Genomic DNA, 25818 nt, shown 5'->3' with positions numbered 1-25818 from the left:
GGTAATTCTGTTCAGTATAACCGGACAGGTACATTGCTGACACAATGGTTACTCCACCCATAATGTAAGGTTACCTGTAAAATGTGCCCTGTTGGTGAAATCGGTAAACACAGGCTAACATAGTTATGAAATATATCTTTTGTGCAGGAATGACCCTTTAATTAAAACCATTGGGTAATGAGAACAAGAACACAGAAAAACAGATAGCATTATACCCTCCATAGGGTTGTGTTGCCAAGACATAAGCCTACTTTGCCTTACCTTGAATATAGCTGATGGTCATTTCATGGCTAGGGACGCTATCATTCAGACTGTTGAAAATCTCACAAGAGACACTGCCCGGTGTTTTAGTATTACAATCAAAGCTTATGTTGCTGGAAGAACAATTCAGCTTTGCATCTGCAAATAAATAAACCATTAAGAAAAGCACTGAGAGCCCATTTCCATTGTTCAGAGGTTACAACATGCTAAAGCAAGTGTCCATGTGCATTATAATAATAGTACCTGTGCCCATCTCCATGCTGCAGTGGGCTTTGAAAAATACAGCATGTACAGCATGTACAGTTTCTCAGCATTTTAGTTCTTTGGAAGGCCCATAAAAGTCAATGGCAATGTGAGTTTTTATACATTGCCAACTGGTATTAACAAGCTTCAGTCAATGACTGCTTTTCTGTTCACGTCAAATCCTAAATTCAAAAAAGCACCAGTATACAAAGGAAACACCCGTTGGAACATGACAGTGTATTTGCCCAATGCACCTACACACATGGATAAATCTCAATAAGTCCTAAATCATTTGTACCATTATAAATAAATAGGCAAAAAGTCAAATAACACTATCCTTACAGGTACACCGTTAACCAGTACCAAGACAATATCATCTAGTGCCCAGGGCGAAGATGCCAAACAGCCCCCTCCCCAAAATGTATGAGCATTATGTGTCAGCAAAAATCACCTCCTGCCCAAAAAAAGTCAAGCAATATAGGGGGGCTATAGAGGGCTATAGTATTGCAGTGTCGGGGTCCTTCACTAGAGATGCCAATGGCTGTCAGATTGCGACTGTGCAGTGTTTGCCTATCCGGTCCTACCCGTGTTTCTTGCTGGAAAGAGATGGGGTAGATTAACAATGCACAGTGGTTATCCGGCAGTCCCAATCCAGGAACGCTACAGTGGTAGAAGGAGGAACTGGAGGGGAGAGAAAGAGCAACCCACCCGTCTTCCCGGTTTTCTCCTCCAATTTTGATCTGGCTTGTATCTTTCAGCACTAAGCTGACAGGAGTAGTGAAGCTGCCATCACTACTCCTGTCAGCTTGTAGCTAGGACTTCTTCATGTGGTCCCCTCACCTCACATGATACTCAAGGCAGCCACCCCTCCCACCAACCCCTTGTTCCAGCCCTGCCTTTAACCACTACCCATCCTTAGGCCATTTATAAACGGCCTCGAAAGTGATAATACCAGGAAAGTGATCTGTCAGGATGGAGAGTTCAGTGCTGACTCTATGCTGCAGCTGTTCAGAGCTATTCCTGTCCATTCATTCAGTGCATCTGAAGCTGCAGAGGAGATTGAGGGTTGTTTAGACCCCTGAAACCTCACCTAAGCCCACCAACATGTGCCACGTACCTGGTCAAGGCCGAGCTGACGTAAGGGCTGCCCCTACATCTCTTGTCCTGTCTCCCCTGGGAATGGTAACAGGGTATAACAGGGCTCAGAGTGACATGGGTGTCTGCAGGGGATCTAGTTTAGGATGTCTTGGTAGCAGATGCGGAGCTGAGGAAGATCAGCTGGCGGCAGGCAAGTACGGGATCTCAGATGCTTGGTCAGATAGGCAGAGGTCAGCAACAACCGGACAGGATTGCCAAAACAGAAACCAGGAGCAGAGTCAGTGCCATGCCAAGATCAGAAGAGCAGAGAGGGTACCAGAACAGTAGGAATGAAGCAAGGTCGGATTATAAACCAAAGTTAGCACCAGAAGTTCAGAAACAAGCAGCATTCATCATGTCGGGTCAGAATACAGGAGTACACAGGATCAGGTCACAAGCAAAGAGAGCCGTCAGCCACTCAGCAATTATCCAGTCCAGTAGAGCTTTAAATAGGCCACTGAGCACCAGAACAAGCACTCTCATGCTAATGCACATGTGTATGTGCACGTGCTTGTGCATGTGTATGCGCACATGCTCGTGTAGATGCACGCAGGGTCCTAATTTGATGCACAGTTCTATTGTGCGCATGTGCATTTCTTTGAGCATGCATTTGAGTATGAGTCCCCCGACAACGAGGCCCCTAAAAAAATATGCAAATTTTTAAAAGCTTGAAAAAAAACGAAATTAAATAAAAAAAAACTATTGACTCCAGTGGCAGAACTACCAGGGTCACAAAGGTTGCTGTGACGTCTGCTCGCTGCCTGCCTGGTCTGCCACCAGCCTGTCCAGCCGTGACGTCTGCCTGCTGCCAGCCTGCTCTGCTATCAGCCTGCCCCGCTGTGACGTCTGTCCCCTGACAGACTGCTCTGCCACCAGCCTGTCCAGCCATGACGTCTGCCCGCTGCCAGCCTGCTTTGCTGTGTCTGCCCCACTGTGACGTCTGCCCGCTGCCAGCCTGCTTTGCTGTGTCTGCTCCGCTGTGATGTCTACCCGCTGCCAGACTGCTCTGCCACCAGCCTGTCCAGCCGTGACGTCTGCCTGCTGCCAGCCTGCTGCCAGCCTGCTCTGCTATCAGCCTGCCCCTTTATGATGTCTCCCCACTGCCAGACTGCTCTGCCACCAGCCTGTCCAGCCGTGATGTCTGCCCGCTGCCAGCCTGCTTTGCTGTGTCTGCCCCGCTGTGACGTCTGCTCGCTGCCTGCCTGGTCTGCCACCAGCCTGTCCAGCCATGACGTCTGCCTGCTGCCAGCCTGCTCTGCTGTCAGCCTGCCACTTTGTGACATCTGCCTCCTGCCAGCCTGCTCTGCTGTCTGTCTGCCCCGCTGTGACGTCTGACTGCTGCCAGCCTGCTCTGCTGTGTCTGCCCCACTGTGACGTCTGCCCGCTGCCTGCCTGGTCTGCCACCAGCCTGTCCAGCCATGAAGTCTGCCTGCTACCAGCCTGCTCTGCTGCCAGCCGGTCCAGTTGTCCCATCTGCCAGTGAAGTGCCATCAATCAGACTACAGGACTGACCAGACACTCATGCCCCGCCGTGCTCTTGTGGTTGCTGTTCCACCTTCAGTGGCCCTCGAGCCAGAGATGTATGAGAGGCCTTCCTCTGCCGTCAGGTTCACAAGCAAGGTACGTGACAGTTCTATTACGCCACTGTATTGTGCCACAAAAAAAAATTGCAACAACAAACCATTTTATTCTTCAGAGTCTCGGCTTACAAAATGTATATAATGTTTGGGAATCTTAAGTAATTATGAGAAATGCAGATTTGTACATGTATGAGAGAAATGTGAGAATTGGCCAGGACTGGAACTGGTTAAACAGCTCATTTTTTGCCTCCGGGGCCTGAAACACATCAGACTGAAAGCACTACACAATGCAATATGAAAATTGTGAAGAAAATATGAAAATGTGAATATGTCTTCACAGTAATATTTAGAAAGCACCAACTATTTACGCAGCACCTTACACATACTTTATATTGTACATTCACATCACTCCCTGCCCTCAAGGAACTTACATTGTAAGCTCCTTAATTCACATTCATACAAAGAAGCCAGTTAACCAACCAGCATGTCTTTGGAATAAGGGAAGAAACCAATGAGCACAGAGAGAACATGCAAACTCCAGGCAGTGATGTGGTCTGAAACAATGACCATAGGCAGACGTGCTAACCACTACACCAATGTGCTGCCCAGTACACTACAATTTGTGCTGATTTCTGTTGTGCAAAGGATTGTGGCAAAATTTTATCATTGAATTTTATGGCATTTACACCAGCAATATTTTAAATGTGTACAGTATATAAATGAACTGATGAACATTTTTTAATATTTGTCTGGATGTTCTGATGTTCTGTATTAGCTACCATAGTAGTCTGGATGAGAATTAAGTGACAATAGGCTGAAGAACATTTCTATATCATAACTACTATACATACATCTGTAGCACCCTCTAGTATGCTACTAGAATAGTGTAGTGTATTATAGGCAAAATCTTTGTATATGACTCATGGTAGTTGTGTGAGACATGTGATTGAGGTTGTGTTATTACAGGTTAGCTGGATGACTCAACAGGTTGTGGCTCTATCGCCTCCTCCTGACCCTGTAGGACCATAGAACCTTCCAGAAGTCGGTAAGCAGGAAGGGATGGAGACCTGATCTGCATGTTCATGGGGGTCTGGCCAATCCCAGTTCTGGAGGCTTTGATGGAATGGTGGACTTGACCATAAATATGGGAGAGTCAGGCTGACAGAGGAGTCGAGTGAAAGATGGAGTGCTAAGGAGACTATCGGAGCCTGGGAGGGGTCCTCTAGGTCTCAGGCTGGCTCAGAATGATACATTCAGCAGTGAGGTGTGAATGGGATCGAGACCTGGAGCAGAGAGGACACAGTGAGTACAGCAGCACTCTTTGGGATCTACAAGGGGGAAGACTGACACACGTAGCAAGCTTTCTAAGGACAACGCTGGGCTCAGTCTTTTACCCTTGTCCTGGGAGATCTTCCAAGCAGCCAGGAGGACTGTAGTGTCTGCAGGCTGTGGAGCTGGGAGCAGCTCTACCGGGAGGAGAGAAGATATCCCTGCATGTAGTTACAAACGTTAAGCTGATTTTTAAGGGGCTGCTAGTTCCTTGTTCATAAAGGGCTGTTGCTACTGATCCGCAAAGATTGACGGCTTTCAAGAAAAAAACAGTCCAGGATCTGTCTTTCTACATAGGTAGGAAGTTGTCTCCCCATCATTGAATCAAGGCGACTGGGTATCCCATAATCCCTATTTCCCTATCCAAGTTACTTCCCCTAATAACATTTAAAAAAAACCAAGCCCACAGACTGGTCACTGTCTCTTGGATGCAAGTCTGTGTGAGAAATACCTGTTGTTTGGCTGTGCGGAGAAAGCTTAGGGATACCTACAACACCGCAGCCCACACGAGGGTAGCGCTACACATCAATGAAAATATATTCTTCCCTAAAAACTCCTTGACTGTTTCATGTATATGTAGCCAGGTGCTGAGCTACAGCAATATGGAGATGATGACATTGCCCTCTATTTTTCTTTCCCTCTACTGAGATACTGATGTTATGCTGCACCATATTCTACTGGCCAACAGGAGGAGAGCTAAAGCCACACACGCCCATAGACATCTATGCAGAGCTCTGAGAATCCTGGGAGCTGTAGTTTGAGACAACAGCCATACAGTGGCTTCACTACAGATGCCAATATGCACTGCGCAGTAAGAGGAGTGGAGAGATGATGTTTATTAAACTACCCGGGAAAGTTCTTCCTTTTGGCACTGAGAGAGTTATAGAGAGAGTACCTCTATCTGAATATTTGCCTGCTAGCTGGATACCATACCAGTGAAGATACGGGCCTGAGACTGAGACCCAGTCGATCTAGGACTAGCATAGCCGCCATAAATGCACTCTGGCAGTATAGTTCCAGCACTCGGTAGATTAAACTTTCCTACTGCCCACTGCTACACTTGAGGTGGCCTTGCTACTGTTTATGCTGATCTGAATGCCAAATGTCATCCTATCCCTAGTCCTTTCTGTTAATCACTTTGTATGCTAAATTGTGCTATTACCATTGTTAGTCCATTTTACACTTGCCTACTTACCAACCATATTGGGTGGCTGTCACGGTCTCCCCCACGCTCTTCTTCATCCTCCCCCCTCCCTTCCCCTTACAGGTCCCTACTTCCGGCATAAGCCTACATTAAAGGCTGTGCCGGACATCAGAGATCTGCCCCCTGCGGTGCGGTTCGCACCTCTCCTAGGCCGGATGTTGAGGAGTCTGACACCCCGCTGTGCCTGCGCCCTCCGGAGACAAAGGCCACGCTCCCTGTGTGTGGCTGGAGTGAGAGGGCAGGGCTTGTTGCCCTGGAAACCCGACGCCGGGCTGGCCGTTGCCGGGGCAACCCGGAAGCATCCTGCTCCAGTGATAAAAGACCGGAGCAGGACCCGGGTAGGCACTTCGTCCCCCACTCGGGACAGGGTGCTCTGTGAGGTCTGAGCTGAGGCCAGACTCCACAGCCAAGATCCTGCCGAGTCCCTGCAAGCCTGTTGGTCCCCTGCTCTGTAGAGAAGCGCTGTGTGAGGTCTGAGCTGACGTCAGACCCCACAGCCAAGACCACCGCTGAGTCCCTGTGAGCCTGCTGTTGTCCCTGGAAAGCTGAGTACCGTGAGGGTCCCTGTCTGCTGATCGCTGTTCATCCCTGGAAAGTGATCCCTGTCTGCTGACTGCTTTGTCCCTGGAAAGCTGAGCCCCGTGAGGATCCCTGTCCGCTGACCGCTTTGTCCCTAGAAAGCTGTTCCTGTCTGCTGACCACTTTGTCCCTGGAAAGATGTCCCTGTCTGCTGACCGCTTTGTCCCTGGAAAGCTGTTCCTGTCCGCTGGCCGCTGTTTGGAGGTCTGAGCCGAGGCCAGACCCCAAAGCCCAGACCCCGCTAAGTGTCCGCTGATCGCTGTTCGTCCCTGGAAAGCGATCCCTGTCTGCTGACCGCTTTGTCCCAGGAAAGTTGTTCCTGTCTGCTGACCGCTGGATGTCCCTGGAAAGCTGAGCACCGTAAGGGTCCCTGTCTGCTGACTGCTTTGTCCCTGGAAAGCTGTTCCTGTCCGCTGGCTGCTGTTTGTCCCTGGAAAGCTGTCCCTGCCTGCTGACCACTTTGTCCGTGGAAAGCTGTTCCTGGCCACTGGCCGCTGTTTGGAGGTCTGAGCTGAGTCCAGACCCTACAGCCCAGACCCCGCTGAGTGTCCGCTGATCGCTGTTCGTCCCTGGAAAGCTATCCCTGTCTGCTGACGCTTTGTCCCAGGAAAGCTGTTCCTGTCTGCTGACCGTTGGTTGTCCCTGGAAAGCTGAGCACCGTGAGGGTCCCTGTCTGCTTACCGCTTTGTCCCTGGAAAGTTGTTCCTGTCTGCTGACCGCTGGATGTCCCTGGAAAGCTGAGCACCGTAAGGGTCCCTGTCTGCTGACTGCTTTGTCCCTGGAAAGCTGTTCCTGTCCGCTGGCTGCTGTTTGTCCCTGGAAAGCTGTCCCTGCCTGCTGACCACTTTGTCCGTGGAAAGCTGTTCCTGGCCACTGGCCGCTGTTTGGAGGTCTGAGCTGAGTCCAGACCCTACAGCCCAGACCCCGCTGAGTGTCCGCTGATCGCTGTTCGTCCCTGGAAAGCTATCCCTGTCTGCTGACGCTTTGTCCCAGGAAAGCTGTTCCTGTCTGCTGACCGTTGGTTGTCCCTGGAAAGCTGAGCACCGTGAGGGTCCCTGTCTGCTTACTGCTTTGTCCCTGGAAATCTGTTCCTGCCTGCTGACCGCTGTCCCTGGAAATCTGAGTGCTGCATGGGCCCCTGTCTCCTGACTGCTGTGTGCCGCTGGGAAGTTACCCCTGCCTAAACCCTGAGTGCTCATATTCTCCTGCCTGAACTGCCCCCCTTGAATCCACATATTGCCCTGTCTGGACTGCCCCACTGAATGCACCCATACTTTCCCTACCTGGACTGCCCCCCCCCCCCCCCCCCGAGTGCTTGGGCCATCGCTACCCGAATTGCCCTACCGTGGGCCGGATTATAACTGTTTGGACACCTCCCCCCTCTTCCCCCCTTTTTGGGTACCCGGACACTACCTTCCTACCCTGATTCAGTGCCTTCCATATTTCAATAAAGCTTTGTGTGTTTATCATCCTTCGTGTGCGTTCTGTCCTGTCTACGCTTCCTTCACAGTTACAATATATTATTACCTGGCTTGGTGCCTGTTTTCTTTGATCTAGCACTACGATTGGGAACTAAGTATTACTTTCAGCAATAAACCTGTGTTAGAATGCTGAGGTTCTTGAAAAGGTCTAGGAAAAGAAACAGAGGACCAATCCTACCCAGTGGCTCCTATGAGGGTAGCAGGACATATGCAACTGGATTACAGCTATACCAGGGCTTCATTGCGCTTTACCATAACACTTATTTTAAAACACTCAACACTGGATGCATATACTGGTGGAAGCAAAGGATAAAGAGGTTATTTTTTTCTTTAAAATTATGTGCACTGCCTGACTCAACCATCTCTAAAGGTATTTGGCATATCGATTAACTGATTTACAGGACAGATCCTCTACATCATTATGAAGGTCACACTTACCAGGTATAGATGGAGAGCCATTTGTAAAATTTCGAGTGTAGCCAGATCCATTTACACAGCATGATAATGTTACCAGTTTTGTACCTTCACAAGCTGTCAGATATGTTTGCAGAGGGTAAACTGTTATTTCTTCCGTGAAAGGCAAAGGTACAATAAACACAGTGAGATTGGCGTATGAACTTAGGCTGCCCTGGTAGACAACACAAAAGTAGGTGCCTGTGAACCAATGAAAACATGTAGGGTTAGACTGCAATCTGCCTGCCCATAATCCCCCCAACTCTGAGGCCATAGCACCCAACACATGAAAATCCAAAACTAAGATATACAATATACACCCATCAGTCATAACATTATAACCACTGACAGGTAAAGTGAATAATACTGATTATCTCATTACAATGGCATCTGAAAATGGGTGGGATGCGTTAGGGAGCAAGTGAACATGTCATCCCTGAAGTTGTTTTGCTGAAAGCAGAGAAAATGGGAAAGCATAAGGATTTGTGTGACTGTGACGGGCCAAATTGTAATCACTAGATCACTAGGTCAGAGCATCTCTAAAACTGCAGCTCTCGCAGGATGTTCCCAGTCTGCAGTGGTCAGGAACTGCCAAAAGTGGTCTATAGGTGACAGGGTCATGGGTGGCCACGGCTCATTGAATCACATGGGGAGCGAAAGCTGGTCAATGTAGACCAATCCAATAGAAGAGCTAAAGTAGCTCCAATTGCTTGTTCAGTCAGAAAGGTATCAGAACACACAGTGCATCACAGTTGGTTGAGTATGGAGCCAGTAAGGGTGCCCCTGTTGGCCCATGCTCACCACCAAAAGTACCTAAAATGGGCAAGTGAGCATCAAAACTGGACCACAAAGCAATGGAAGAAGGTGGCCTGGTCTGATAAATTCAAGATTGGTTTGAGGAACACAACAATGATTTTGAGTTGCCTCGAAATTTTCCACATCCTAATTCAACTGGAATGCGCTGGAAAAACAAGTCCAAAGCATGCAGTCCCGACCTCACAACTTACAGGACCTAAAGAATCTGCAACTGACAGCTTAGTGCCAAATATCACAACAAAATCTCAGAAATCTAGTGGCGTCCATACCTTGATTGGTTATGGTGAGTGGTCATATTGTCATGGCTGATCGGTCTAAATAGCTCCTAGACCAGAACATACAGGGTCAGCCTGCACCACACCTAACCAAAGTCCTCCCAAACTGGATCCATAGCAACCAACACAATCCAAAATTAAGGAATAAATTGCTTCTCAACCAATCAGAACATGCTGATACAGTGCCCCCCTCTATGCAAAGTCCCCCCACTGTGGCCATAAAACCTGACACACGAAAATCCTCAATTATAATAACTGGTTACTAACATTTATAGGTAAAGTTGATCCAGGGAATATCCGATTGCCTCTCGGGGGATCAGGAAGGATTTTTTGTCCCTGCAGGAGCAAATTGGATCATGCTTTGCTGGGTCCTTTTGCCTTCCACTGGATCAACTGTGGGTATAGGATTATAACTTTTTTTTTAACCTCCTCGGCGGTATGATTCTTTCCGATTTTTGGTGCTGAAAGCGGTACCATTTTTTTGCATGGAAATATGTAGTTTTTTTATTGTAGGCCTGTAATTCTTAGGAATAACTCACTGAAATCTGTCCGAACAAGAGTCTAGTAAACATCCCGGGTATGATAAAATTCGAAACATGTAATCATAAATTATAATTTAATAAATAATCATAAAAAATAATAATATAATAATAATACATTTAATTCAATAATATAATCAAACCAAAAACACTGAAATGTGAAATATAGCGCCAAGTTCGCACATCGCTGAGCAAAGTCGCAAAATCGTTTTCAGTGTCTGATGATGAATTTCCCCCACTAATCATTATCACTCAATTCTGCAAGTGGTTCTGATTTACTATCGCTGTTCTCTAGCCGGTCTAAACTGCTTTTGACCTAAAGGGACACTTTTTGGATGCCATGGACATTTCTCAGTTTCCAGGCAGAAAGAACAGACAAAATGCAGGCAGGGCGCCGGACAAAGCATTAGGGACAAGATGTATGTGAAATTGGTTGAGACAGCAATGTTTTACTATGTAAAATGTAAAAAAAAAAAAAGACATTTTTTAAAATTTTTACATTTCCCGCCGCCAGCGGCGCCTGTACGTCCCGACGTCACAGGGACAGGACACAGAAGCCGGATGCCGGCATCGGCCAGAGGAGATGGCCGGGGACGCTGCAGGGGACACATCGCGGGAGCGCAGGGTAAGGTAAGTGAAGAACAAATGCCGGAGCAGTGCCGCATGGTATTCCCGAGTGTAGCTCGGGGTTACTGTTTGTGGTACTGAAACGTTACCCCGAGCTACACTCGGGAATACCGCCAAGGAGGTTAATGGTTGAACTGGATGGCCTTTTGTCTTTTTTCAGCCAGACTAACTATGTAACTATAATATAAATGACATTTTCACAAGTCAGTACCCAACACATGAAAATCCAAAATTAAGATAGAAATATCTCTATGGTCAGTCAGAACATGTACAGTCATACTGCATCACACTTATGCAAAGGCCATATCTTCTCCCCACTGGGACCATAGCACCTGACACATGAAATCCCAAAATTAGGATATAATTAGCTTGACCCATCAGTACATGCAGGGTCAGACTGCATCAAACTTTTGCATATCCCCCAACCCACTTCCATTCCTACTCCCACTGGGGCCATAGCACAATACAGGACAGGAGGGGAGAGCAGAGTGACAGAGAGAAGATCTAATCAATCTGCTGCAGAAAACCCTCTTCTGTGTGCCTCCCTCAAACCAGCTCTGTTACTGAAGTCTGACTTCTGGGCTCTATCCCACCAACATACATTTGGGAGCTCACAGAGAATATTACAGTGAGGCAGAAAGACACAGTAAGAGACAATTGCATTAAAAAAAATAGATGACTGGGCCATTAAGTAGAAGATGTGTATGGATTATTTTTGGAAAATAAGAGTCTCCATTACTGAAATCAACCAAAGTGTGGGTTGTACCATTACTTACTGATGACCAGAGTAGTATAGAGGAACTGGGAATTCTGCTGGAGATCACATCATGGACAACCCAAAAGATAGAAATTAACTTTTAAACAAAAGTACTTACTATAGTTAAATAATGCTGAATAATGCCCTTGATATAGGTTTAGGTCCTGTATGTACTTCCTGAACTCTGGCCTGAACCAGAGATGGCATCTGCCTATCCTGCCTAGTTACTAAGATGTTGCTAAGACGCTCTCAGCTAGTTCGAAACCCTATAATGCTGCAGAGTGGTTTGAGAGTTAATTTCTCTGATGGTGGGTGTGAACAATTACAGCTGGGAGTGTCTTAGCAATAGCCTAGCAACAAGGCAGGATGGGATGATGCCATTTCTGGGAGTTTTTAGGCCAGGCTTTGAGAAGTATGTAGATGGCCTACACCTATAGCAAAGGCATTATTTAACTTTAGTCAGAACTGCATAGTTTGTTTTTATCTGCAGGTGTCTCCTATGCAGTTTTTTTTGGTGAACTAACTAAAACCAAATTTGACAATATTACATCTATGTGATCTGGTGATATTATAAAATACTTTATTTTGTAAGTCACATATGATTGTTTACTTACCAGCCCAAGAGGGGGTTACCCTATCCTTCTGTAATATGCTACTGTTAGTCACAATGTTGCTGATGGTGCCTCTCGCCCATACGATTTTATCAACATTCATATTCGTCTGGCAATTCACTTTAAGATTTTTGCTTGTTGAAACTTTCAAGGATGACGGTATTGTGATATTAGCTGCAGGAAACAGAAATAGAGATCTAGAAAATACCCATATAAAGCAAACTGAAATTAGTAAAAACTCATGCTGAGGTCTGATATAGATGCAGAACACTCCTGATTCCCACAGCATGTGAGGAACCTCAAAGACATTTCACTTCAGGGTCTAGTCCTCGGAAGTAGTAGAGCAATGTGTACAGATGGGTGTCTGTGAGCAGGGCACCAGTTCACCATTAGCAATGACCATGCTGGACAAGGGTCCATCCCACCATCATCCTGTGCAGGAACAAGACAGGGTACACACACACCTGGAGAAACTCTGCCATCTTTGGTCACTGTCATTCTCCAGGCCTGAGGCCCACCTCTTGAAATAATGAATGCCCACTGTCACGTGTGCCCCGCTGTCCCTGCTCGCTCCCCCCTCCCTTCCCCCTCGCCGCATCCTCTCATTCTGCACACAGCTGTGAGATGGGGAAACAGCACTCATTGTGAATTAAATGTTTTGAAATGTTTGACTGACATTTTTGGATTTAGCCACAAGATGTCACTGTTTTTCCTAACACAGCCTCAGACTGCATAGATACTTTTATATTCATGAAGGGGTGGGGTTTTACACAGGGAAGTTGAGTGAACAGGAAGAGGAGACAGCAGCCATGCTTTGGAGAATGGGACTGTGTGAGATGAGAATCTGATGCCATCCAGGTGTGAGAACATCCCTCCGTAATCAGAAATGTGGCTAAGTGAAGCTGATGGTGTTCAAGACGCTGATCCTGTTCAGAGAAAGGGAGATTGCTGCCAGGAATGCTGATGAAATTGCTGCTTTTTGGAGAGACATTTGTTCTGTTCAGCGTCACCAGCGGATACAAAGCAGACCCGGGTCGGTAAGAATTGTGCACGCACCTCCTTTCAGTGTTGGCGCCTATAAGACTGAGACAGGCCTATAGTTAGTTAGTTAGGGTCTCTGTTTGTGTCAGGCCACAAGTGTTATTGCTGATCATTGGAAGGACTCCACAACTTAAAGTGACATTTCACATTGGAGAACTGATAAAATCCTACAAACTCAAGCCAGACTGGCGTTTTGCTCAGAAGGAATGCTCAGGCACGTGCTACAGGATCAGTTATGGGAGAGGGAATACTGTAGATTTGTGTAAGATTGTAAGCTGTTGTGCTGCACCGCAGGCTAGCCCATACCATACACCCATACACTGATTCCTGCTCTTTTAGGGTAATAACGGGTAAGGTGTGGCAGCTTATTAGTGTCCGCCAGTAGGTAAATAACTAAACTTTCTACCTTCATCCATCAGAAGGTGCTGTGCTGTGCAGCACAAGGGTTTCAGCCTTTGGGCTGGGTGTATGTAAATTTATTGTATGTTCTCAGCATTTGTGGTTGTGTTTATTTGCCACATCTAAGTAAAATTCTGTTGTGACAAAAGCTGGTGTTGGGATTGCTTTCCTCGTTCGTGACTTCACTGTATCCTGGGGAGCCCACCCCGGTACACGGCTTACACAGCCTTGAAGCAGGCTGTGCAGGATTAGGGGAGGAGCCGCCGGGAGGTCTCTGCGCGCCCCCAGTGGGCGCAGCGCGGGCACGGCTTCCCGCGCTGTGTGCCCACCAGTGACAAAGCCTGCGCTCACGAGAGCACGGCCCGAGTCAAGGGGATGTGCCTCATTGCCCCGGCGGTGCTGGGCCGGCCGTTGCCACCCGGAAGTGTCCTGTGCGGCTTTAAAAGGCTGGCACGGGACCAGGCCATTCTCTCTTCCTCCTGTGCCGCTGCTGGAGCCACAAGCCGCTGGGAGGTCCGGGTGGGGGGACCGGGCCTCCGCAACCATCCCCGCTGAGCACTCTGCAGGAGACCCCCCAAAGGTCAGGACTATTATTCGCTGCCACTCTGCAATACCCCAGGGTTGGGAGTACCCGCTGCCCTCTGCTAAATACCCCAGGGTGGAAGTATCCACAGCCATCCCCGCTGAGCACTCTGCAGGAGACCCCCCAAAGGTGAGGACTATTATCCGCTGCCACTCTGCAATACCCCAGGCTTGGGAGTACCTGCTGTCCTCTGCTAAATACCCCAGGGTGGGAGTACCCGCTGCCCCTGGAAGCCGCCTGCTGCCGAGCGTCCACAAGCCACCTACCTCCCTGGAAGCCGCCTGCTGCTGAGCGTCCGCAAGTCGCCTACCTCCCTGGAAGCCGCCTGCTGCTGAGCTTCCGCAAGTCACCTATTCCTCCCTGGAAGCCACCTGCTGCTGAGCATCTGCAAGACGCCTATCATGAGTGTCCCTAGAAGCCATGAACTGCCCCTATTGTGTGCTCAGACTACCCTTGCCATGAACTGTCCCTATTGTGTGCTCAGACCACCCTTGTCATGAACTGTCCCTATTGTGCACTCAGACCACCCTTGTCATGAACTGTCCCTATTGTGCGCTCAGACCACCCTTGTCATGAACTGTCCCTATTGTGCGCTCAGACCACCCTTGTCATTATTATTATTATTTTAATACAGGATTTATATAGCGCCAAGTTTGCGCAGCGCTTTACAATATAAGGGAGACAGTACAATTACAATACATTTCAGTACAGAAGGAATAGGAGGGCCCTGCTCATGGAGCTTACAATCTAAAGGAAGGGGGAGGTGATACAAAAGGTGATAGCTGCGGGGGATGATCTGGCGGAGGTGATTAAAGTACAGCTCTTAGGTGGAGGTGGGGTAGGCTTACCTGAAGAAGTGAGTTTTCAAAGATTGCCTAAAGGCAGACAGGGTGGGGGCTGACCGGACATGCTGTGGTAGGGAGTTCCAGAGGATGGGAGAGGCTCTGGAGAAGTCCTGGAGGCGAGCGTGGGAGGAGGTGATGAGGGAGCTAGAGAGGAGGATATCGTGGGAGGAGCGGAGTGGGCGATTTGGGCGGTATCTGTGGATGAGGTTGGTGATGTAGCTAGGGGCAGTGTTGTGGATGGCTTTGTAAGCTGTGGTTAGTATTCTGAATTTTATACGTTGGGTTAGTGGAAGCCAGAGGAGGGATTGGCAGAGAGGGGCCGCAGTCGCTGATCGGTTGGTAAGGTGTAGGAGTCTAGCAGCAGCATTCATAATAGACTGAAGGTGGGATAGCCTGTGTAACGGTAGACCAGTGAGGAGGGAGTTGCAGTAATCGAGGCGGGATATAACCAAGGCGTGGATAAGTTGTTTTGTGGTGTCATTGGTCAGGAAGGGGCGGTCATGAACTGTCCCTATTTTGTGCTCAGACCACCCTTGTCCTGAACTACCCCTATTGTGCGCTCAGACCACCCTTGTCATGAACTGTCCCTATTGTGCGCTCAGACCACCCTTGTAATGAGATGCCCCTATTGCGCGCTCTGACTACCCTTGTTTGAACCGCCCCATGGCGTGCCCGGAGTATAGCTACCTGGACTGTCCCCCTGAGTGCTTGGGCCATCGCTACCTGTTGAGTCCCCGTGAGGTCAGGCCCCACAGTCGAGGTCCCGCTGAGTCCCCATGAGTCTGATGTCCCTAGAAAGCTGTGTGGGAGCTGTGCTGAGGCCAGGCCCCACAGCCAAAGTCCCGTTGAGTCCCCGTGAGGCTGCTGTTGTCCCTGGAAAGCTGTGTGGGAACTGTGCTGAGGCCAGGCCCCACAGCCAGAGTCCCGTTGAGTCCCTGTGAGGCTGCTGTTGTCCCTGGAAAGCTGGGTGGGAGCTGTGCTGAGGTCAGACCCCCTAGTCAAGGTCCTGCTGAGTCCCCGTGAGCCTGATGTCCCTAGAAAGCTGGGTGGGAGCTGTGCTGAGGTCAGACCCCCTATTCAAGGCCCTGCTGAGTCCCCGTGAGCCTGATGTCCCTAGAAAGCTGGGTGGGAGCTGTGCTGAGGTCAGACCCCCTAGTCAAGGTCCTGCTGAGTCCCCGTGAGCCTGATGTTGTCCCTAGAAAGCTGTGTGGGGGTTGTGCTGAGGTCAGACCCCATAGCTAAGGTCCCGTTGAATCCTCATGAGCCGGCTTACCATGAGTGTCCCTACAAGCTGCATGTTGAGGAGTGCCAAGAGCTGCCCCGATTGAGTGCCTTCCATAGTTCAATAAAGCTTTGTGTGTTTACTATCTTCTTTGTTTGTTCTGTCCTGCCTACGCTTCCGTCACACCCACACATTCAGCTTTTTAACATTTTATTATGGCAGAAGAACAATGAGCAATACAAAACCTCCACCTCTTCTCTGTCAATCCTAACATCATCATTCTACACAAGACAAGTCCACAACAACAAAGGATAGCCACTCAACTCCTCTATGGTCCTCATCTTAGGTCCTTTGTAAGTGGGTTGTCCACCCAAGCCTGTTATGGGCCTACTCCAAAGGGTTCACTTTCTAAGGCTACAAGTTTACATATTAGTATACTAGGGGTAGCTTTTCCCATCACCATTTTCCCCAGGCTCTGCCCCAGATTCTTTGCTCCTATCCTACAGCACACCAGCTGCTCTGTTCTTGTGCAACCACTGGTGTGAATAGGTCCTTAAACTGGGGTTAACTTCTGCTAATAATTGGGCAAGGCTTAATATTTTACAGTGGGGGAAGAGCGAATTGGCATGCTATAAAGTATCATTGAGTGACAGTTGTGAGTCTGCTAGAAATGCTAATATCATGTCCAAAATGGTGGCACCCAGCAGCAGGCTTGGCTTTTGGATTTCTGCACAAGGCAGGTTTTTATAGGTACATAATGTTTTTAAAATGGATTGAATGCACATAAAACTTTATGGAAAGATGGAAAGATTGTTGTTGAAATGAATGGTCTAGCAACAGGGTTTCTGATATACAGTATATATATATATATATATATATATATATATATATATAAATATTTGGGTGTCTAGTGGTTTAAAATGTTAAAAACGTTTGGGTGTCAAGTGGTTATTATCACAGGTGATTGGTTTGAATTGCATTTTAGCATGCAGTATGTGATATGGCTGCTTCCAAGATCAGGGTCCAAGTCTGTAAAATGTGGAGGAAGGAGACTGGAAGTCATGGAGCTGTAGACCTGGTTGAATGAATTATGATTTGGAAGGGTTGGGAGATTCGTAGTGATAGACCTGAGTGTAGAAGGTACTAAGGAGAGCAGCAATCTCTCTGGATAAATGTACAAAGAAAACATACCTTTTTTATAGTAGGTAACTTTTATCGTCTTCACGATTGTTGTCCCTTTATTTCGCTGAAAGCTACATGTATAGATGGTGACTGATGGGCTGAATTCTATAACATTGGGGGTCACAATGTATATGCTGCACGTTGTGTTGCTTGTTGAGTTCCCTGTACCTCCTATTGAGAACAGATTGAGATAATTTACATAGAAATTAGTTGAATTACATTTTCATTACAAAACAGAAAAAATTTGGTATAGCAAAGTCATAGCTCCCAACTGTCATTTTGAGGGACTGTCCCTCTTTTGTCCCTGGTGCAGCCTCAGTCATCCCTATACAAAATATACTATTTTGCTACCAAAAGCGTTATGCTGCACTAAAGTTCATATCCAACCTCTATATTACTGCACTTGTTATTTAAAAAGCCAATATAAGAGAAAAATAGAGTTAAAAAAGGCACTGTGGGTCTTTTAGACTTTTTGTCCCCTATGTGATAAAAAATAAAGTTTAGTGAAAAACATTTTTTTTTTTTAAAAAAAAGGTTAAAAATTTAAACTTACACTCAAGCATTTGAACCCCCCAAAAAAGTTTTGATCCCTCCCATTATTCATTGTTATCTATGAACTAATGACCTGTAGGGGCGTTTAAAGTGTCACCAATGGAAAATATAGGGTACTGAAGTTTATTGCCATTGCACAGGTGCATGCAATTTTAAGCCTTATCTATTTACTCAACAGAACCTCATTTTTTATATTTTACCAAAAATGAATTGAGTAATATATTGCATTTGTCTGCTCTAAAATTAACTTTAGTGTATTTTTTACTGAAATTTTGCATTTCTCGTTGTGCTAGTATTGTTTGACATAAAAAATTGGATCTACCACTAACTACCACTAGGATGTTTGCCTTCAGAAATATATTAAGTTGTGGGAGTTTTAACTCATCTTTAAGCCTAAACTTATTAAAAGGTGGGCCAACTCAATATTGAACCCTACGGACTAAGACTGGGATGCCATTAAAGTTCATATACGTTTAAAGGCAGGTGTCCCAATACTTTTGGAGAATTTACTTTGTGTTGTTTTTTTAGTGGTAGGTTATGGTAGTAACAAGAAACAGCACAGACACAGCTAAAAAATTATTTTTTGTTTACTATTTTGGACCAGTTTTTCTTTGATAATAAAAAAAAAATCAGGAGATATCCATTACCATTGACCACCAAATGAAAGCCTAATTTGTCCTGAAAAATACAAGGTAAAATTCACCTGGATGTACAAAGTAGTTTTGATTATATGTTTTATTAACACATGTCAAAGTCGCAAAATTTTACTTTGTCTTTAAGATTTGTTTCACCCTTAGATTTAAAGGGGTTAATTGGCTTATGTGAAAGTTATAGCATCTACAAACTATGATGTGTACTGTATATTGGAATTTACTCAGCTTTTACTTTCTGACTGCCTAACACATTTCTTGAGCTGCTAAAATGCCAGGGCAGTACAACACCCCTCCCACATACACACACACAGGACCCCTTTTTAGAAAGTAGACACCCCAAGGAATTTGCTGAGAGGCATGTTGAGGCCATAGAAGATTTTATTTTTTTGCCAAAAATTTTTGGAATATGACAAAACATTTTTTTTTTTACACAAAGTTGTCACTTAAATGATATATTGCTCACACATGCCATGGATATATGTGGAATAACACCCCGAAACACATTCTTCTATTTATTCTTAAACTTATAATATACTGTATATATATATATATATATATATATATATATATATATATATATGTATGTATATATATATATATATATATATATATATATATATATAGGGATATTGCAGGTGAGAGACTTTTTGGCAGCCTAGCCACATACAGGACCCCAAAATTCCATGACCATCTTCAGGCTTTCAAAGGGCATATTTCTTCATGTCACTTCCTCACTACCTATCACAGTGTCGGATGCCCTGAAATACCAGGATAGTACAAAAAACTCCCAAATTACGCCTTTTTGAAAAGTAGACACCCCAAGGAATTTGAAAAGAAGCATGATGAGTATTTTGCAGATATATTTTTTTGTCACAGGGTTTTGAAAAAGAAAATATACAAGCGGAGGCCCTAGAGAATAAAATGGTGGATGTTCCAATTTTTTTATGTCACTTAGTATTTGCACAGCGATTTTTCCAATGCAAATTAAAATAAAACAAATACTTTTTTGAATTTTATTACACACAAGCACAATATATTTCCCACTTGTTTGCTAAAATATAAAAGAGGATGGTATGCAATATGGTTAGCCAGCCTGCATTCTCAGAGTCCCCGAAGGAACGGGAAAGCCAGAGAAAGCAGTGGGGGGGGGGGGGGGTGTTAGGATGTCCCTTCCTGCTGCTTGTAAAAGTGATCCAGTGGCTAATCAGATTCTAGGATTGCTTTTATTTGAATGCCGACTGCCAAAAGATTTCTCCTCTAACACTGTTTTGCAGACAACACAACATTTTTTATTTTATTTTCCTTTCACTTTCAATGATAATGGTAAACAGCAGAAATGGGGTGAATCTCCCTAATGAGGACACATACACCAATAAAAACCTGAGAGGGGATCTAAACCCCCTTCACTCTATCCAAAAGTAAAAAAAAAAAGTTTTGTCTTTAGTTATACTGTAACCCCCATACTCCGCAGTCCCATGTTTTCTCTTTTCTTTTAACTTTTTACTTGAGGTCCTTTTTTCGGTGCCAGCTTCACTGCCTGTTTGATACAAGGACACTTCCTATTGGATGGCCTCTGGCGGAGTCTTCTCAGGAGAGAGAAGGAGCTGACCTCATCAATAGTACAGTAAAATACTTCTTCGGGAACTGTGCCGCACTCGGCTACATTGTTATTAGTTCCTATTTGTGGACTAAAGAACACCTTTTCATGTGTTATGGGGAAGGGGAGAGGGAGAGGTATTCTGTAGTCCCGCATTTATGTCTGTATTAGTGGCCTAAACCTGTGTACTGCTGCATACAGCAATTCATTGCTCTGGTGGTCTGTATGTTGCAGCTGTGTATTCCAAGTGTGGAAATATACTCGCAATTTACATTATACGGCCTCATATGCCCATGTGCATAGACCATTATTGCACTGTAATGCCTCAAGTGGTCTTTTTAAGTCTGCCTGGTATTCATCTGCGTTTTTACCGACCCATTGAAATAAAAACAAAGTAAGGAGCTCACCTGCCGGTCCACTTATAGTCCATGTTACATTAAATTCCCCAATATCAGGACTACAGCACGTAAGATTAAATGTAGCACCATCATTGAACGAGTCCACATCATCTGATGAACTGATCTGTAGTGTATTAATATTATCAAGGATTGTGCTGTTAGCTTTCAGTGTTCCATTACTGTTCAGAGAGCAGGTGTAATTCCCTATAAAAAAAAAAGAATGTGCCCAGAGGTTAAGGTGTATCATGGGCAAGGAAGGAGAATTCCAGATCAGTGCCCCATGGTTTGGGATTGCCCAATCAATAGTACTAAAGGAAATGTACATTCTATGTAATCTTTCTGGTTAAATACAGCTGCAAGAAAAAGTATGTGATCCCCTTGGGATTACGTGGAGTTTTGCATGAATTGGGCATAAAATGTGCTCTGAACGTCATCTAAGTCACAACAATAGAAGAACACAGTCTGCTGAACATAATACTACACAAACATTAGATGTTGCCATGGTTTAATTGCACATAACATGTAAACAATCACAGCGCAGGGAGGAAAACGTATGTGAACCTTTGGACTTAATAACTGGTTGACCCTCCTTTGGCAGCAATAACCTCAACCAAACATTTCCTGTAGTTGCAGATCAGACCTGCACAACGATCTGGAGTAATTTTGGACCACTCACTTCACAAAACTGTTTCAGTGTAGCAATATTCTTGGGATGTCTGGTGTGAATCGCTCTCTTAAGGTCATGCCACAGCATTTCAATTGGGTTGAGGTCAGGACTCTGACTGGGCCACTCCAGAAGGCGTATTCTGTGCTGTTGCAGCCATTGTTTTGTTGAATTACTTGTATGCTTTGGGTCATTGTCCTGTTGCATCACCCATCCTCTGCGGAGCTTCAGTTGGCGGACAGATGGTCGTACGTTTTCCTGCAAAATGTCTTGATAAACTCTGGAATTCATTTTCCCATCAATGATAACAATCCGTCCAGGCCCCGAGGCAGCAAAGCAGCCCCAAACCATGATGCTCCCTCCGCCATGTTTTACAGTGGGGATGAGGTTTTGATGTTGGTGTGCTGTGCCTTTTTTTCTCCACACATAGTGTTGTGTGTTCTTCCCAAACAACTCAATCTTGGTTTCATCTGTCCACAGTATATTTTTCCAGTAGTGCTGTGGAACATCCAGGTGCTCTTTTGCAAACTTCAAACGTGCTGCGATATTCTCTTTGGACAGCAATGGCTTCCTCCGTGGCGTCCTCCCATATACTCCATTCTTGTTTAATGTTTTCCTTATTGTAGATGTGTCAATAAAAATGTTAGCATGTGCCAGAGATTTCTGTAGGTCTTTAGCTGACACTCTGGGATTCTTCTTTACCTCATGCAGCATTCTGCGCTGTGCTCTTGCAGTCATTTTTACAGGATGACCACGCCTAGGGAGAGTAGCAACAGTGCTAAACTTTCTCCATTTGTAGACAGTCTGTCTTACCATGGACACATGAACATCAAGGCTTTTGGAGATACTTTTGTAACCCTTTCCAGCTTCATGCAAGTCAACAATTCTCGATCGTAGGTCTTCTGAGAGCTCTTTTCTGCGAGGCATGGTTCACATCAGACAGTGCTTCTTGAAACCAGTAAACCCAAAACAGGTGTGTGTTTTTTAAGGGCAGGACAGCTGTCAGCAACACATCCAATATCATCACACTGATTGGAGTCAAGGTTGGCTCACTCCTGGCTCCAATTAGCTCTGGGAGAAGTCATTAAGCTAGGGCCTCACATACTTTTTCCTCCCTGCACTGTGAATGTTTACATGTTATGTGCAATTAAACCATGGCAACATCTAATGTTTGTGTAGTATTAAGTTCAGCAGACTGTGTTCTTCTATTGTTGTGACTTAGATGACGTTCAGAGCACATTTTATGCCCAATTCATGCAAAACTCCACGTAATCCCAAGGGGTTCACATACTTTTTCTTGCAACTGTAAATGTTCTTGTTAATGAATTGTACATGATGCAGATTTTATTCACTCTATCCAAGCCTTTATCCAGTGCTTACATTCTTTCTGCATGTAGGGAGGCAGATAGCTTAAAGAGGATCTTTGGTCCACCCACAAATAAAATTAAAGTTAGCAGCTACAAGCCGGCCAAAGATGGTTTGAATCTCATCTGGTTTAGCAGGAGCTGGTCGAGATTCGAACCATCATGTATGGGCAGGCTGAATGTACCCAAATTGACCGATCGATCAACTTGGGAAGAACCAGCCTGCTCGATTTTACATGTGTTTATCGCTAGCGGCTGCTATAGCTGCTAGCAATAATCACCATTTTCTTCTGGCGGGGACGGCTCCCCCATCCCCCTGCCAGGAGAACACAAGGGCTTGGCAGGAGGGATTCCCCTCTCAACACTGTGGTTGGAAGAAAGAAATTTGCACAGTCTATGGCCTGCCTTACATGTCCAGAGATCCAGCACCGTCCTCACAGGGGCCATTTCTTTGCCAGTCTTTAGTTCCCCCAGAGCTGATACACTGTATTTACTTTGGCAAGCTGGCTTCCTACTGCACATGTGCAAGCCGCTCTGCTCTATGTGAATGGTCTTGCTGCCCCCTGGGACTTGTGATGTGTCCCAGAAGGTTGTGGGCAAAAAGAGGAGGTCTGAACTTCTGCTCAGATTGCCTAGGCAAAGTGGACATGGGCACCTATCAAAACTATGTACCAAATCCCCCCCCAAAACAAAAATGTGTCCAAAAGTGGGAGAGGAGGGGAAAGGAAGCGGAAAAGCGGAATTTCCCCTTGCAGGTGAAGTTCTGCTTTAAAGTGACCCTGTTGAAAAGGTGAAATTCCCAATAAAAGGTTTCTCTGTGAAGAAGAGAGTCAGTTTAACTTTTTTTTAATTCTTTATTTAAAGAATGACACAGGGTATTAATGAACTACCATGTGAATACCAAATACAGGGCAGTACAGACAGAGAGTCAGTTTTAACCTTTCCTGCTGTCCACATCACTGACAATGACAGAAATTTGCCAGCTGAAGTTTCTTCAAATGCTGACACTCCTGGGAGTGTCCATCTCATGGTCCCGTGCTATGCTCATTGGTTCCTCCTTCTGAAATCCACATTGCTACAGGACACAGGTGGCAGGTGAGATAAGCAATTAATTTTTTTTACAAGGAGACCATTTACTGGGAGTTTCAGTTTGGCAAAATGGTCTCTTTAAAACAGGGGTGTTCAACCTTGTAAAGAGCGAGGGCCACTTAAGTGATTTGGTAAACAGTTGTGGGCCACAATTGAATTAAATGGTTCTGAATTTAGAATTTTTTTATTTTGAATAGCATAATGAACATTTTCCTCCTGTAGCCACTGAATGCCGGTGGGAGGGAGAGGAGGAGAAGCTGGCTTTCAGCAGTTTCAGGAGGAAAATGGAGAGGATTGGTTCCTGTATATACCGCCCCCGCCACCCTTCCTGTCCAAATGTAAAACAAAGTGTGACAGGGAGGCTGCACAGGGCCCCCTGGAACATGAGACGGGGTCACCATTGCGATCTCTGACACTGCACCAGTGGTTGGGGGAATGTGGTAAAGACACGTCTCAATTATGGGGTTTTAGAACCCCATAAACTGCAAATGTAAATGAGCCCTTACTGGCCTCAGCCCCCTATAAAGCTGCTTTCACACAATACGCAATGCAGGTGCAACGCAGTGCACTTGTGACTTTCCTGCAGGTTAGCTGTGTTTTGCCATAGACTTTCAGAAAGCGCACCAAACCTGAAGAATATAATAGAAGTGTGCTTCCCTGATTTGAGGTCAAGGTCCACAGGTTCAGCACCCTGCTTTATAATACAGCTGCGTCTTCCAATACTACATGTTAGGTTTGCTTTCCAGAAGGCAACATCGGCAGGCTGGACCTTCTTCTTGATCCACTATACCTAAACTCCAAGCAAATTTGGTAATTTAACAACTAGGGGTAATACCTGACACCTTATCACATCCAAATCTCTAGGCAGTACTGGGTGTTTTAATGGACAATCACAGGCCTGAGTGATGTCACATAAGGGTGGGAAGGCGCTTACTGAGTCTTCTGCAGGCTGTAGGCTTCATGAACACTGGATGTTTTTCAGCTTCTCCTAAGGGCATCTGCATGTTAGCATTTTAACTGCTTCCCGTCCACCCATTGTCTATAGATGGTGGATGGGAAGCAGCGCCAATGTGGGCTAACATGCCCATATGTCATCTATGGCTCCAAAAAAATGCTGTAAACGCGTCTAAACGAGTGTAATCATGTATAAATGCACATTAATGTTAGGCACGTTTTGCACTTGAGCAGTAATTCATTTCAATGGCTAGAATAAATTATTATTCTGACCAATGAAATGAATTAACAGTTCTTAATGTGCCTAAATATCTAGTGTTTTTTCTGTCAAAATGCTTCTACCAGGAGGAGATGATTCTAGGAAAGTTGGAAAAACATCCTGTGCGCATGAGGTCTTAGAATGTGAACGTTTATAGTTGGATTTCAGGATGTTTAGGGAGTGGAACAGAACAATGTAAGAGAGCGGGGAAAGTAAGTACATCATCTATAATGCGAACCTGTTATTTTGTCCATTATAACATGAAAAGCTCACAGTGTGCAGTGAAATGCAGAGTAAGCAAGAGAGCAAGCTGTACAACTGTGCAAGACTGAAGGTAAGACTGGAGTTAAGGCTTTAAACTCACACATTGCTTATCATACATGTAATTACAATGAAGAAACGTCTCTGAACCAGGTTTGATTTAATGGTTCACTTACCTTGATCAGAGTCAGTTAAATTATTTATTGTCAGTGTATATAGCATCATTGTGCCTTGCCATTTGGAAGAGGTGTTATATTTTTGAACGTCTGAAATATTTTCATAGTTGTAAAACCAGGAAATGTCGCCGAGTTCATTAAACAGACAATCAATTGTTACCATGTCTCCCTGGAAAAGGGTGCTTGGAGAAAATGTCATCCTTGCCTGTGCTGTGTGTAAAACAAACAAAAAAAACCCAAAAAACAAAAATGTGATTAATGAAGAAAATTCTCAAGCAAAACATAAAAAATAAAAGGCTAAGGTTAGGGATAGAACTAGTGTTTCTCTGTTCCTCAGTATCGAACATCCTGCTTCCAGATAATGAGAAGCCATTAAAGTGTTACTAAACCCTAAAGTGTTACTAAACAGTAAAATTAGTCTGTATATGCAGTAAAGAATGCTTGTTATACTCACTGTTGTACCTAAGGGGTTAATCTTCTGCATTGTGTAAAAAGACTGTTTGATCCTGTCTTCTCTTATCCTTCCCTCCTTTTACTGTCCCCAATCCATCTGCTGATAGTACAGAGTTCTAGGAGTCACTCTGCACATGTCCAGTTTACTGTGAATGGCTAGAACGTTTTTTTCTTTGGGCGGGTGTATGTAATCAGTACAGGGCCAATCAGCACTGTCTGGACAGAGGGTTAGGG

General features: G+C 45.4%; 1 protein-coding gene across 1 annotated transcript in view; it reads right to left on the bottom strand.

Moving 5' to 3' along the window:
- Positions 1 to 25321, bottom strand: part of LOC149455747 (adhesion G protein-coupled receptor F5-like) — a 71055-nt gene extending 45734 nt beyond the window's left edge. The window contains exons 1-6 of the mRNA XM_089685893.1: positions 25132 to 25321; positions 20374 to 20568; positions 17174 to 17335; positions 11896 to 12066; positions 8253 to 8468; positions 262 to 399 (exon numbers count right to left, since the gene is read on the bottom strand). Of these exons, the coding sequence (XP_089542019.1) occupies positions 262 to 399; positions 8253 to 8468; positions 11896 to 12066; positions 17174 to 17335; positions 20374 to 20568; positions 25132 to 25294 (1045 nt within the window). The 5' untranslated portion in view covers positions 25295 to 25321. The remainder of the gene's footprint in view (positions 1 to 261; positions 400 to 8252; positions 8469 to 11895; positions 12067 to 17173; positions 17336 to 20373; positions 20569 to 25131) is intronic.
- Positions 25322 to 25818: the final 497 nt, after the last annotated feature.

The sequence above is a fragment of the Staurois parvus genome, unplaced genomic scaffold (assembly GCF_062004578.1).
Source record: "Staurois parvus isolate SC_StPar_1 unplaced genomic scaffold, SC_StPar_1.0 ptg000388l, whole genome shotgun sequence".
Classification (NCBI taxonomy): Eukaryota; Metazoa; Chordata; class Amphibia; order Anura; family Ranidae; genus Staurois; species Staurois parvus.
The sequence above is the reverse complement of the archived record's forward strand: the minus strand, read 5'-3'. Positions and strand labels throughout refer to the sequence as shown.